Source organism: Mya arenaria, chromosome 10 (assembly GCF_026914265.1).
Source record: "Mya arenaria isolate MELC-2E11 chromosome 10, ASM2691426v1".
Classification (NCBI taxonomy): domain Eukaryota; kingdom Metazoa; phylum Mollusca; class Bivalvia; order Myida; family Myidae; genus Mya; species Mya arenaria.
This window is the reverse complement of record NC_069131.1, coordinates 19148198-19162557: the sequence shown is the minus strand read 5'-3', so window position 1 is coordinate 19162557 and position 14360 is coordinate 19148198. Positions and strand designations below refer to the sequence as shown.

At 35.7% G+C, this 14360-nt stretch overlaps 1 protein-coding gene across 2 annotated transcripts in view; it reads left to right on the top strand.

Annotated features, from left to right (window-relative positions):
- Nucleotides 1-8303, top strand: part of LOC128206995 (angiopoietin-1-like) — a 40379-nt gene extending 32076 nt beyond the window's left edge. For both annotated transcript variants that reach the window (XM_052909771.1, XM_052909772.1), the window contains 3 exons: nucleotides 3587-3683; nucleotides 7344-7508; nucleotides 7828-8303. In XM_052909771.1, the coding sequence (XP_052765731.1) occupies nucleotides 3587-3683; nucleotides 7344-7508; nucleotides 7828-8078 (513 nt within the window). In that variant the 3' untranslated portion in view covers nucleotides 8079-8303. The remainder of the gene's footprint in view (nucleotides 1-3586; nucleotides 3684-7343; nucleotides 7509-7827) is intronic.
- The last annotated feature ends 6057 nt before the right edge of the window (nucleotides 8304-14360 follow it).

The following is a 14360-nucleotide window of genomic DNA, read 5'->3' as shown; positions in this document are numbered from 1 at the left end:
AACACTGCTCAGAGTTTACTAGCCCAGGTTGAACATCATTTCACAGAAATTTTCCTTGACATTGTTCTGTCAAAATGCCGTTGTACCCAGCTCCCCTTAATCGATTAGCAACAGCGGCCGAAGGACGGGAACCATCGGAAAAGCGTTGAGTGTTCCGGTGGTTCCCGCCCTTCGGCAGCTTTCGCTAATCGATGAAGGGGAGCTGGGTACCACGGTATTTTTAAAAGAACAATGTCTGGCTAGCGCATGTGATAATTCGCATTTTGAAGCATTTTCGTCGTATACTGTTTCTCTCGACAGGAATACTGGTTTTAACGTGTATATAACGGGCCACTGCATCTATGAGCCAAGTATTTTGTTTGCAGCTTACAAAGAAGTTATCATTTTCGACGAGAATTGATCTTTGTTTACCTTTTCGCCGGGCGAACATTCTTCACTTGTTTCATGTTACAGTATAGGGTATTCTTGAATTTTGTCAAATCTCGTTTTATGTTTATGGCAATGTATTTTGTTTTTGATTTACATGTTCAAGTATGTATACAATATAATTTTGGCTAGTTGAAATTATTTATTGTGACTTTAATGAGCCTTTGTCATCAAGCCACTGTGGTTAACTGTATAAAGAGAAACCTTTGAAAATCTCTCCCAAAATCTTCTGGCCAATTAAAAATTAATAAAATAGAATTATTCCTTAGGTTACCATATATCACTTTCTTCACCTCATGTGGATTCGTTAAAATGGAGTGCCAGGTCGGCGGGGCTACTTTTCACTACATGTCTTTATGGAAAACTTTAGAAACCATTTTTCCGATTTCAAATTATATTCACAGGAAGTATCCTTAGGTGAACCTTTTATCAAAATATAACTTTTAAAAAAAAAATACAATATATATATTTTTATTTCATTTTTTTATATTTTTGTTATATTTAATTTAATATGCATTTTTAAAAAACAACAACATACTTTTGATCATCGTTTTTTTTTACTCAATCATTTAAGATATCAACTTCAAACTCTATGAACTTATTCACCGTAACAATGTTTTGTTAGAGTTATGGCCCTCCGGAACGTTTTAAATAAACATATATTTTCCATATTGTATACGTCCGTTTAAAGCGGAATGTATAATAGTTTAAACTATAGCATTTTGCCGTGCGGCGTCAGTTTATTGTCCGATCAATAACTTTAGAAACTTATGTCAAATCAAGTGAGCGTTATAGGGTTATTTTGGCCCTCTTGATTGTGTAGCAATACCTATTGTACTGCGTGTATCAATAATGTTTGTTATGTATCTTTCGGTAATTAGTTGTGTAAAACGTTAAACATTAACAATGTTCTGAAATGTTCTTGCTCGCTCAATAACTCTATTTGACCAAACACCTTAACATCATTTCATCAATGTTTAAGGGTATATCTATCTATTGAAATGGATGAATTCAGTGGTAGGAATATAGTTTTCAGAATGAAAATAAAATATTTATGAACGAAAACAATGTTATGGATACATACTAGTTCTGTCACCCTTGAAATATGAGTATTTATTTGCAAATTTTGGCCTTTCTCTCTGTCGTGAGACCAGGTTTGGTTAACACAATATTTCAAAAACGATGTGACATTGTACCATACAACATATGTTCTTGACCAGTAGCTGATCGATATTCTTACTGAGTCATTATGTGTGAAGGGTCAAAGTCGAAACCAACAGTGTTTTGAACAAATGTTGTTCCTACGATCATGAAACAGCATTAGGTAGATGACCCCTTTTGCCATTTAGGTTAGCAGATCAAAAAAACATCCAAATGTATTGTAAAATATCTAAGCACAGTATCACAAGAACTGTTGGACTAATAGCCGTGAAACTGTAAAGTTGTGTTGTAATCGACCGGTAGATGAACCTTTTTATGTTTTCAGTATCGAGATCAAGACTCAACGTCATTTGAACTGTGTCCGCACAGGAATCTGAAAGTAACTTGACATATTGAACATGTCCTTTATATCACCCTAAGTGTCAGCAACACGACAATCCAGCACATGTTTTGCGCTCAGTGGTAATAAATGACAAATTCACAAACCTCTCTTGTTTAGGTCATTCAGCACAGACATGATGGCTCAGTGGACTTATGTCTTTTGTTTAGGTCATTCAGCACAGATATGATGGCTCAGTGGACTTATGTCTCTTGTTTAGGTGATTCAACACAGATATGATGGCTCAGTGGACTTATGTCTCTTGTTTAGGTGATTCAACACAGATATGATGGCTCAGTGGACTTATGTCTCTTGTTTAGGTGATTCAACACAGATATGATGGCTCAGTGGACTTATGTCTCTTGTTTAGGTGATTCAACCCAGATATGATGGCTCAGTGGACTTATGTCTCATGTTTAGGTGATTCAACACAGATATGATGGCTCAGTGGACTTATGTCTCATGTTTAGGTGATTCAACACAGATATGATGGCTCAGTGGACTTATGTCTCTTGTTTAGGTGATTCAACACAGATATGATGGCTCAGTGGACTTATGTCTCATGTTTAGGTGATTCAACACAGATATGATGGCTCAGTGGACTTATGTCTCTTGTTTAGGTGATTCAACACAGATATGATGGCTCAGTGGACTTATGTCTCTTGTTTAGGTGATTCAACACATATATGATGGCTCAGTGGACTTATGTCTCTTGTTTAGGTGATTCAACACAGATATGATGGCTCAGTGGACTTATGTCTCTTGTTTAGGTGATTCAACACAGATATGATGGCTCAGTGGACTTATTTCTCTTGTTTACATTATTCAGCACAGATATGATGGTTCAGTTGACTTATGTCTCTTGTTTAGGTGATTCAACACAGATATGATGGCTCAGTGGACTTATGTCTCTTGTTTAGGTGATTCAACACAGATATGATGGCTCAGTGGACTTATGTCTCTTGTTTGGGTTATTCAGCACAGATATGATGGCTCAGTGGACTCATGTCTCTTGTTTGGGTTATTCAGCACAGATATGATGGCTCAGTGGACTTATGTCTCTTGTTTAGGTTATTCAGCACAGATATGATGGCTCAGTGGACTTATGTCTCTTGTTTAGGTGATTCAACACAGATATGATGGCTCAGTGGACTTATGTCTCTTGTTTAGGTTATTCAGCACAGATATGATGGCTCAGTGGACTTATGTCTCTTGTTTAGGTGATTCAACACAGATATGATGGCTCAGTGGACTTATGTCTTTTGTTTAGGTGGTTCAACACAGATATGATGGCTCAGTGGACTTATGTCTCTTGTTTAGGTTATTCAGCACAGATATGATGGCTCAGTGGACTCATGTCTCTTGTTTTGGTTATTCAGCACAGATATGATGGCTCAGTGGACTTATATCTCTTGTTTGGGTTATTCAGCACAGATATGATGGCTCAGTGGACTTATGTCTCTTGTTTACATTATTCAGCACAGATATGATCGCTCAGTGGACTTATGTCTCTTGTTTACATTATTCAGCACAGATATGATCGCTCAGTGGACTTATGTCTCTTGTTTAGGTTATTCAGCTCAGAAATGATTGCTCAGTTGACTTTTGTCTCTTCTTTAGGTTATACAGCACAGATATGATGGCACAGTGGACTTTTATAGGAACCTTCATGAGTATACCCATGGATTTGGAGACGTCAGTACGGAGTTTTGGCTAGGTAAGTTTAGAATTTTAATAGAAAACAGCTCAAAAGCAATACTTAAGATTTCGACGTTTAAAGCAGACCGTTGGCAATATCTTTAAAAGTGTAAAGGAGTTGAGCAAATATCACACACGAATGTTGTTGTTTTCGAATTTTGCTTTCATTTAAATTCAAAACATTAGACAATATAAATACAAAATGAATAAAGATGTGTTAAGACAAGATGTTTCAGACTACTCATTCAATAAATCCACAAGACCTTGTTCATTCCATTCAGTTTTGACAAACATACTTATTCATATTGTCAAAATACTTTTAAAATGAAACAGTTATCGCTGATGAAATAGTTCTTCGTTAAATGTGTTCAACGCAAGACAAAACAATCAGCATAGTTTGTTTTACCTTTGTACCTCAAAACTAAATAAAACTATCATTTTGAAATTTTTTGGCCGTTCCCCACTCTAACATCTTGACACATATACACACGCACACACGGACGCACGCACACATGCACGCACGCCACGCACGCACGCACACACATACACACACACACACACACGTTGTGTTGATGAAGACCCTTTCAATAACTGTATTGTTGAACAGCATAATTACAGAACCAATATCAGTAATCGGTACGGGCTCAGAAAGCTAAAGTAATTCTGACGCATGTGTGTGTGTGTGGTTTGTTTTGACCAAATCGTTTCTTAAGCCTATTTTTAGGTAGTTTGTTTATTTTAGAGTGGTGAGACTTAAGACATTATGGCAGTTACCTTGATAATAAATAAAAATAATAATAAAAATAATATAATAATAATAATAATAATAATAATAATAATAATAATAATAATAATAATAATAATAATAAAAGTAATAATAATAATAAAAGTAATAATAATAATAATAATAATAATAATAATAATAATGAAATCTTTTTTTAAGAAGATAACACATTATGACATAATTACAATGTCAACTATAAAACATCATATTTTCAATTTACACAATTCACACATTTATACATACTATTATTCAAATGTCATCAAAAACTATAAACAACAAGTCACATAAAGCATTAATGAATAAATAAACATTTTATGTTAAATACAAGAACACATGAAAACTATCATTCAAATAGCAGAAAGGATGAAAATAAATAAATCACATAAAACATTAATGAGGTTTGTTCAAGTTGAAGTTTAAATCATTTAAAAGTGAATTTTCATAAAGTAATATATTATATCTGAGAGTTAATTTTCTGCCATTACTTGTAAACAAACTGAACGCAATTAACGTTTAAAAGTTAATACGGGAAATGTCAACCTTCAGAGTAACTTTTTTTTTGTATTTTGTCCTTGAAATGACCATGGCCTAAATGTTAAGAAGCATAAATATTACTTATTTTATTCCAAGTTTATACGTCCAATTGTAGACTTTCTTTTCAACACATGACCGGGAAAAGAATAATGTGCCAAAACATAAGGTAGTCCCTTTAAATCCTGTCAAAAACAAAAGCATGTTATATTGTTCAAATGTTTATTTATGAACAAATCGAACAAATACTGACATGCTTTATCACCTGAATAACAATAAATAAACGTAATGAATGACGTACACGTTGATCATGACCTACGTACATACAATATGTACAAACAGCGAAAATCAACTATGTTGACATAGATACAATTAATTTGTAGTCTTTACTACGTTGACAACAAATCATATATGTTGAAAAGATTAACATTATGCAAAGTAATGATTCATGATTTTAATACGTCGTATTCCATAATTGATCTAAACTTGAAAGAAGTGATATCGTCCACCGGGGCACTTTCGACATAGAATAATGAGTTTATTACAATATCTCGGTCGGAATGAGGTTCTCTATTGGGGCCTCAACCGCGGGTGGCGCCGGGGCCTCAATTTGCAGCAACCCGTCCTTATAGAGGGTGGATTTTAGGCTTTTGGATCAACGTTTTTCGGTAGCGTGTAGTTTCGTGTGAACTCCATGTGACTGCCTTGTCTGTGCGGTCCTCCTCGTGCTTCGCGTGCACGTTCTGGACGTTTCCGGTGGTCTTAACTGTGATTTCTTCCTGTTTGAATTTGTCGCAGTTGAAACGGAGCGACAACTTCCGGTTGCCATCGGGGTCCGTAACGAATGGTTTTGCGACCTGGAGCTCTGGAACTTCAGCGTCTAGGTCATGCATCTCACGACGGATGCGGTCCAATTTTCGGTCAAATCGGCTCACGGAATCGTCGAAACTGTAATGAAAGAAGTGAAATTTTGAGAAACACTGAACAGAATCTATTTATCGTTAACCTTATTTATTCTATTTTTTTCGCCTTCGACACAGGCCATACGATTAATTCTTTTTAATAAAATGCGTATATTAGTTGATCTCAGACAAACCGTATGCAATTTGAAAATTCAATAAAAAATATTTATAAGTCTGGAAATTTATTTCACCTTTCGTTAACACCAATTTGATTCTTTCTTTTTTTCTAAAAAATAACATATTTTTCACATTAAGTGAAAGATCATATTTTAACAACAGATACAAGTTTCATAATTATAAAAAGGATGTAAGACAAAAGAGATGAATTAACAAAATAAAAATAAAAAGGCTCTAATATCAAAACTGACCGTGAAATATATTTCCATATCGGGATGCACGTGTGTACAAATATCCCACATGTTTTCGTGTAGAATGATTCAAACTTCCTGTGTTAACCAACGAGAATGACCAAAATGCTTGAAAAGGTTGCGAAAGGAAATCGGGACAGACAGACGCTATAAAGTTAGAGTGACATAAATCCTCTGTAATAACCATAATCAATTGTCGTTTTTTCCAAACAAAATGCTGTCAGAAACTTATATCTGATATACAATTCCAAAAACATTAAAATATTTAGAATAATGAAGGTATATAATAAATAAGTTATATAACATTGTTCTGAACAAAACGGGGTATAAAAGGACTCGTTCATAGGTGGGACACCATACGTCTGGCTCGTCTGATATGATTTTCCCAGCTGTAAACTCATCCAAATTGTATCTCAGTATGGTACTGTACAATGTTAAATAATCTATAAATACATTAAATTTCCCAATCATCTTGTTTGTTACCTAACATAATAAATAAAAAATAAAATATACACGAATTTATGAAATTGTCAGATTTTTGTTTTTGTCTTTTTACCTTGTAAACATTTTTAATAGCCTTAGAGGATAGTTTGTTCCATGTTTAAAGTTTATTATACATATATTTAAATTGTTATTTGTTTGCATTTGATAGTTTTAATATATGCAGAAATACTCATCATTGAGTAAGAAAATTTCGATCATCTTGGCTGTTGCCTTGGTAACCATGGTTTCCACCATGATGCCAACTGTCTACCCTTGCTAGAAAAAACTTACGACATCCCCATACACAAACAAACCAAGAAACGCTGTTGACACAAATCCTCACAAATACCTCGATGGACTATACTGATTGAACTACACCAATTATCTCAGAATCTTGATTAAATAATTGGTAATTCCTGAATAACGCTCTTCAAAATTATAAAATATCTTCTATTAATCTCTATTTCAATTAATACCATGTTTAAAAATTTATCATAGTATTGAACGTTTCCGGTCAACCAACTCATTGATGGATGTTCACGCTTTTGCAGGCCTAAGTTACATCAAAGAAATAGCTGATAAAGGGAACACCACAATAAGAATGGAGGTATCGGCAGCAGACGGAAGTTCAGCGTATGAGGAGTGGCCGGAATTTCGTCTCGGTGACGCTCCTACATACACCCTCCATGTCGGTGGCCGTGGCACAGGAATAGCCGGTATGGTCCAATATTGATTCAAATGTCGTCATGTATTTCCACTGCTTTAATAATACGGGTACAATAATGGCAGTTCGATATCATGGTTTTGTTACATATATAACCTTCTTATATATATATTTGATACAATTAAATATATGATTATATATATATATATATATATATGAAGGTTGCATACTTAGTATTTTCTTTAATCAGTCTTAAATAGCCTGTTATTTTAAAAAAAGTTAAATTAAAAACGGTAAGTCATAAAACACACAATTGAAGTAAAAATGTAAGCATGTTAAGGTTATTAGTCTCAGATATACTTCTGTTGAAGGGGATGAATGGCGATGGTTCGAACGACATAACAATGGCTCGGACTTCACTGCCAAGGGAAGCTTCTGCGGGGATGAAGTCCATGGAGGATGGTGGTATAACGGCTGTACGTATATCAACCTGAACGGCGAGTACGTCACGCCGGGCACGAGGTCCGGATATCACAGCGGGTACGGCGGAATGGTCTACCTCAGTTTCAGATACAAGTCGTCACTGAAAACGTCAACAATAATGATCAAAAGAAATGATTAAGTGGAATAGTACTCACAATTACATTTAGAAGTGTGGTGAATAAAACGTGCATACTATAACTGTTCGAATTAAACAAACCTTTCCTTTATTTTTCCAAATATTGTCTTTTAACCTTAGAAAATCAATATTAAAAAGTATGTTATGCATGTTTATCTTTGTATGTGTTCTGTATTCCATTGTCTTTATTATTTGTTTCCATGTATGGAATACAGTTGTTTCAATTAGGATATTATGTTAAAAATATACCCATACGAGTCAACCTGTCTCTTTCAAAAAAGAGTCAATGACGATGTATGAGATAGTAAAATGGCGTGTAAGCTTGTTTATACTCGCACTCGGGCCTTGCCCGTTCGGCGAGTCCTCCGATAAGATTGTTAGTCATTTTAGGTTTTCGGAGCATAGTGCACAGACATAATAAACCCTGGTTAGAGCTACCTGGTTATTCAACGTACACCAGTGTATGGCACTGTAACACGGGACTCCCATTTAACGTCCCTCCCGGACGATTAGTTTTTTTTAGTGGTTCAGTTGGGAATTGAAATTGCGACCCCTGGATTGACAATCAAGTGTACTACCACTAGACCACGGATCCGCCGCTGAGAGAATAATCAATTGGAACAAGAAACAAACAAACACGAAACTGTTATTACACACGACAACCGTGGCTGTCAGACTTTCAACCCCAAGATCGTTAAAACCCTTATCAAAAAGGATACTTTTTAATTTCAATTATCAAAGACTCTTCAACTCCTGCTTGGTCCAACACTTATATTGAAGGCTTTTCAACCCCTTATCTAAATATTTTAATAGCCATATTTTTTTCTCATTTATTTTTCAACATTTATCATAATTCATCAAAAACATATATATATGCTTAAACATTTCTATGTTGTGTATAAAACCCTTTTTTTCGCACACACACACACACACACGCACACGCACGCGCACGCGCACGCGCACGCACGCACGCACGCACGCTCACACGCACACACACACAAACACACCCACGCAAACGCACGCACACGCAAACACACATGCACAAACACAAACACACATACATACATTTAACACACACACACGTATACACATATTATGGAAATATATTTCTTGTACTGGTAGATATGCATTTCAACATACGGCGGTCCGGCTTTCAGGATTAATACCAGCATTCCACAAACTAAACATCTTTGTTATAAAAGAATAATTAACATATCGTTTGGGAAATGTACATATTTCTTTTCTTATAAGTTTATTAACAATTTCTCCATTTAATATACAGATTAGATCTTCAAACAATCACTTATTAACATTCTGACAGGAAACCATTTCAAATTGTGTATTGAATCATCTCATTTAAAAATCCTCTCGCTTTACAAAATCAAACTTATGGTACAATGTCAAATAGTTATCTAACCCAGCAAATGTTTTCACCAATATTCAACTAGAAGGGAAATTATCAGTTTGGACACTTTGATATGAACTCAATTTTGAGACTGTTTGTAACCATGGCTGTGGGCTGTTTTCATGGGTTAATCGGTTTTAATCAAATTAAATACGTTACAATACTTGACGGGTTTATACAAATACGAACATATTATATGCATAGCCGCAGATACATTGTTAAATTCAAAAAATAAATGTGTACGCATGTAGCACACTGTTTGGCAATTATCACCACATTCATTCAATGGTGAACGATTTTAACCAATGTGCGAATCACAAATCATGTTTTTCTTTCAATTTAGTAATAACATAGTGTAAGTGATTGGGCTTTGAATACGGTACATCTGAAAGGTGCTCCATACGTTCGGGATTGAACGGTCTGTACCATTGTTTCAGTGACACTCGCTTCTAATACATTTAGTACCGACGGTTTGGCATGTTATCGGACGAAGACGAAAAAGAAAAAAGCTAAGTTGTATAATATAAATATGTACTGTTTCACTATTGATTTTTTTATGTAAGTTGTATACAAGCTTGTGCTTCCTTTATGGTACAATATGTTTAGAACATAATACGGTTGTTAAGTTTGTGGATTTCAATTGTGAACAATTTATAAAGCATGTTTTTGCTGTTGAAATTTATTTCTCTTTTTCTCAAATTATGAATGATAAATAAGGTATAGGTGGACATTTCGTGTTAAATAAATGGTATTATGCTAAAACAATGGCTAAATCATCATTATGAATTTAATTACATTACAATCATGATCACTCTACCGATGGTACAGTTGTCTATATTTGGTAGCGCTTGTTCAGGTGTTCTTGTAAGTAGAATACCTCGATGCTCAACCTTGGTGGACACGCGCTCGACGCCTTCTAGAAATCTGAGCCGAATATTCTCTGAACTCTATGTGCTGGTAGCGACAGGGACCTCGGTGGCTTAGAGGGACCTTCATGAACGGGGCTGCCTCTGCAAGCGCTTATCAGATCTAGATCATTAAGCAATTGCGGTAGGGTATATTAAGATTAAGCGAAAATTCAGTAAATCCAATTTTTGTTGCAACATTAGTTAGCAACTGTATTTTCGTAGATCGCCATGTATATAATTGTCCCATATCAGGGATCTCGTTCTTGCATTCATTTAAAGAAAATGTCAGTTATTTAAAAGCAGCACTATGCTAAATAAACAAGGCTTAAACGATGAATCAGTTAGTCAGACTTTGGCTAATACTGCATTAGTTTACAACTCTTGTCTGTTCGTCCCAGCCTTGTCATTTCAAACGAGTTATCATTGACATCTCGTGACAGCAAATGTCCACCATACCATAACATAAACTATCATGAAATGCAGGGTCTCTATAAGAACACTGATGTGAGCGAAAACCATTCCTAAAAAAGAAACGATAGAAATGTACATCAGTGGTGTCGTATTCAGATAGAAATGTACATCAGTGGGGTCGTATTCAGATAGAAATGTACATCAGTGTGGTCGTATTCAGATAGAAATGTACATCAGTGGGGTCGTATTCAGATAGAAATGTACATCAGTGGGGTCGTATTCAGATAGAAATGTACATCAGTGGGGTCGTATTCAGATAGAAATGTACATCAGTGGGGTCATATTCAGATAGAAATGTACATCAGTGGGGTCGTATTCAGATAGAAATGTACATCAGTGGGGTCGTATTCAGATAGAAATGTACATCAGTGGGGTCGTATTCAGATAGAAATGTACATCAGTGGGGTCGTATTCAGATAGAAATGTACATCAGTGGTGTCGTATTCAGATAGTAATGTACATCAGTGGTGTCGTATTCAGATAGAAATGTACAACAGTGGTGTCGTATTCAGATAGAAATGTACATCAGTGGGGTCGTAATCAGATAGAAATGTACATCAGTGGGGTCGTATTCAGATAGAAATGTACATCAGTGGGGTCTTATTCAGATAGAAATATACATCAGTGGTGTCGTATTCAGATAGAAATATACATCAGTGGGGTCGTATTCAGATAGAAATGTACATCAGTGGGGTCGTATTCAGATAGAAATGTACATCAGTGGGGTCGTATTCAGATAGAAATGTACATCAGTGAGATCTTATTCAGATAGAAATATACAACAGTGGTGTCGTATTCAGATAGAAATATACATCAGTGGGGTCGTATTCAGATAGAAATGTACATAAGTGGGGTCGTATTCAGATAGAAATATACATCAGTGGGGTCGTATTCAGATAGATATGTACATCAGTGGGGTCGTATTTAGATAGAAATGTACATCAGTGGTGTCGTATTCAGGTAGAAGTGTACATCAGTAGTGTCGTATTCAGATAAAATGTTCATCAGTGGTGTCATATTCAGATAGAAATGTATATCAGTGGGGTCGTATTTAGATAGAAATGTACATCAGTGGTGTCGTGTTCAGATAGACATGTACATCAGTGGTGTCGTGTTCAGATAGACATGTACATCAGTGGGGTCGTATTTAGATAGAAATGTACATCAGTGGTGTCGTATTCAGATAGACATGTACATCAGTGGTGTCGTGTTCAGATAGACATGTACATAAGTGGAGTCGTATTTAGATAGACATGTACATCAGTGGTGTCGTATTCAGATAGAAATGTACATCAGTGGTGTCGTATTCAGAGAGACATGTATATCAGTGGTGTCGTATTCAGATAGATATGTACATCAGTGGTGTCGTATTCAGATAGAAATGTACATCAGTGGAGTCGTACTTAGATAGACATATATATCAGTGGGGTCGTATTCAGATAGAAATGTACATCAGTGGTGTCGTATTCAGATAGAAATGTACATCAGTGGTGTCGTGTTCAGATAGACATTACATCAGTGGAGTCGTATTTAGATAGAAATGTACATCAGTGGTGTCGTATTCAGATAGAAATGTACATCAGTGGTGTCGTATTCATATAGAAATGTACATCAGTGGTGTCGTATTTAGATAGAAATGTATATCAGCGGTGTCGTATTCAGATAGTAATGTACATCAGTGGGGTCGTATTCAGATAGAAATGTACATCAGTGGTGTCGTATTTAGATAGAAATGTAAATCAGTGGTGTCGTATTCAGATAGAAATGTACATCAGTGGTGTCGTATTCAGATAGAAATGTACATCAGTGGTGTCGTATTCAGATAGAAATGTACATCAGTGGTGTCGTATTCAGATAGATATATACAACAGAAGGGTCGTATTCAGATAGAAATATACATCAGTGGGGTCGTATTCAGATAGATATGTACATCAGTGAAGTCGTATTCAGATAGAAATGTACAACAGTGGTGTCGTATTCAGATAGAAATGTATATCAGTGGTGTCGTATTCAGATAGTAATGTACATCAGTGGTGTCGTATTCAGATAGAAATGTACATTAGTGGTGTCGTATTCAGATAGAAATGTACATCAGTGGTGTCGTATTTAGATAGAAATGTACATCAGTGGTGTCGTATTTAGATAGAAATGTACATCAGTGGTGTCGTATTCAGATAGAAATGTACATCAGTGGTGTCGTGTTCAGATAGACATGTACATCAGTGGTGTCGTGTTCAGATAGATATGTACATCAGTGGGGTCGTATTTGGATAGAAATGTACATCAGTGGTGTCGTATTCATATAGACATGTACATCAGTGGTGTCGTGTTCAGATAGACATGTACATCAGTGGAGTCGTATTTAGATAGACATGTACATCAGTGGTGTCGTATTCAGATAGAAATGTACATCAGTGGTGTCGTATTCAGATAGACATGTATATCAGTGGTGTCGTATTCAGATAGATATGTACATCAGTGGTGTCGTATTCAGATAGAAATGTACATCAGTGGAGTCGTACTTAGATAGACATGTATATCAGTGGGGTCGTATTCAGATAGAAATGTACAAAAGTGGTGTTGTGTTCAGATAGACATGTACATCAGTGGTGTCGTATTCAGATAGACATGTACATCAGTGGTGTCGTATTCAGATAGAAATGTACATCAGTGGAGTCGTACTTAGATAGACATGTATATCAGTGGGGTCGTATTCAGATAGAAATGTACATCAGTGGTGTCGTATTCAGATAGAAATGTACATCAGTGGTGTCGTGTTCAGATAGAGGTTACATCAGTGAAGTCGTATTTAGATAGAAATGTACATCAGTGGTGTCGTATTCAGATAGAAATGTACATTAGTGGTGTCGTATTCAGATAGAAATGTACATCAGTGGTGTCGTATTCAGATAGAAATGTATATCAGTGGTGTCGTATTCAGATAGTAATGTACATCAGTGGGGTCGTATTCAGATAGAACTGTATATCCGTGGGGTCGTATTCAGATAGAAATGTACATCTGTGGTGTCGTATTCAGATAGAAATGTACATCAGTGGGGTCGTATTCAGATAGAAATATACAACAGAAGGGTCGTATTCAGATAGAAATATACATCAGTGGGGTCGTATTCATATAGGTATGTACATCAGTGAGGTCGTATTCAGATAGAAATGTACAACAGTGGTGTCGTATTCAGATAGAAATGTATATCAGTGGTGTCGTATTCAGATAGTATTGTACATCAGTGGTGTCGTATTCAGATAGAAATGTACATCAGTGGTGTCGTATTCAGATAGACATGTACATCAGTGGTGTCGTATTCAGATAGAAATGTACATCAGTGGTGTCGTATTCAGATAGACATGTACATCAGTGGTGTCGTATTTAGATAGAAATATACATCAGTGGTGTCGTATTTAGATATAAATGTACATCAGTGGAATCGTATTCAGATAGACATGTACATCAGTGGTGTCGTATTCAGATAGAAATGTACATCA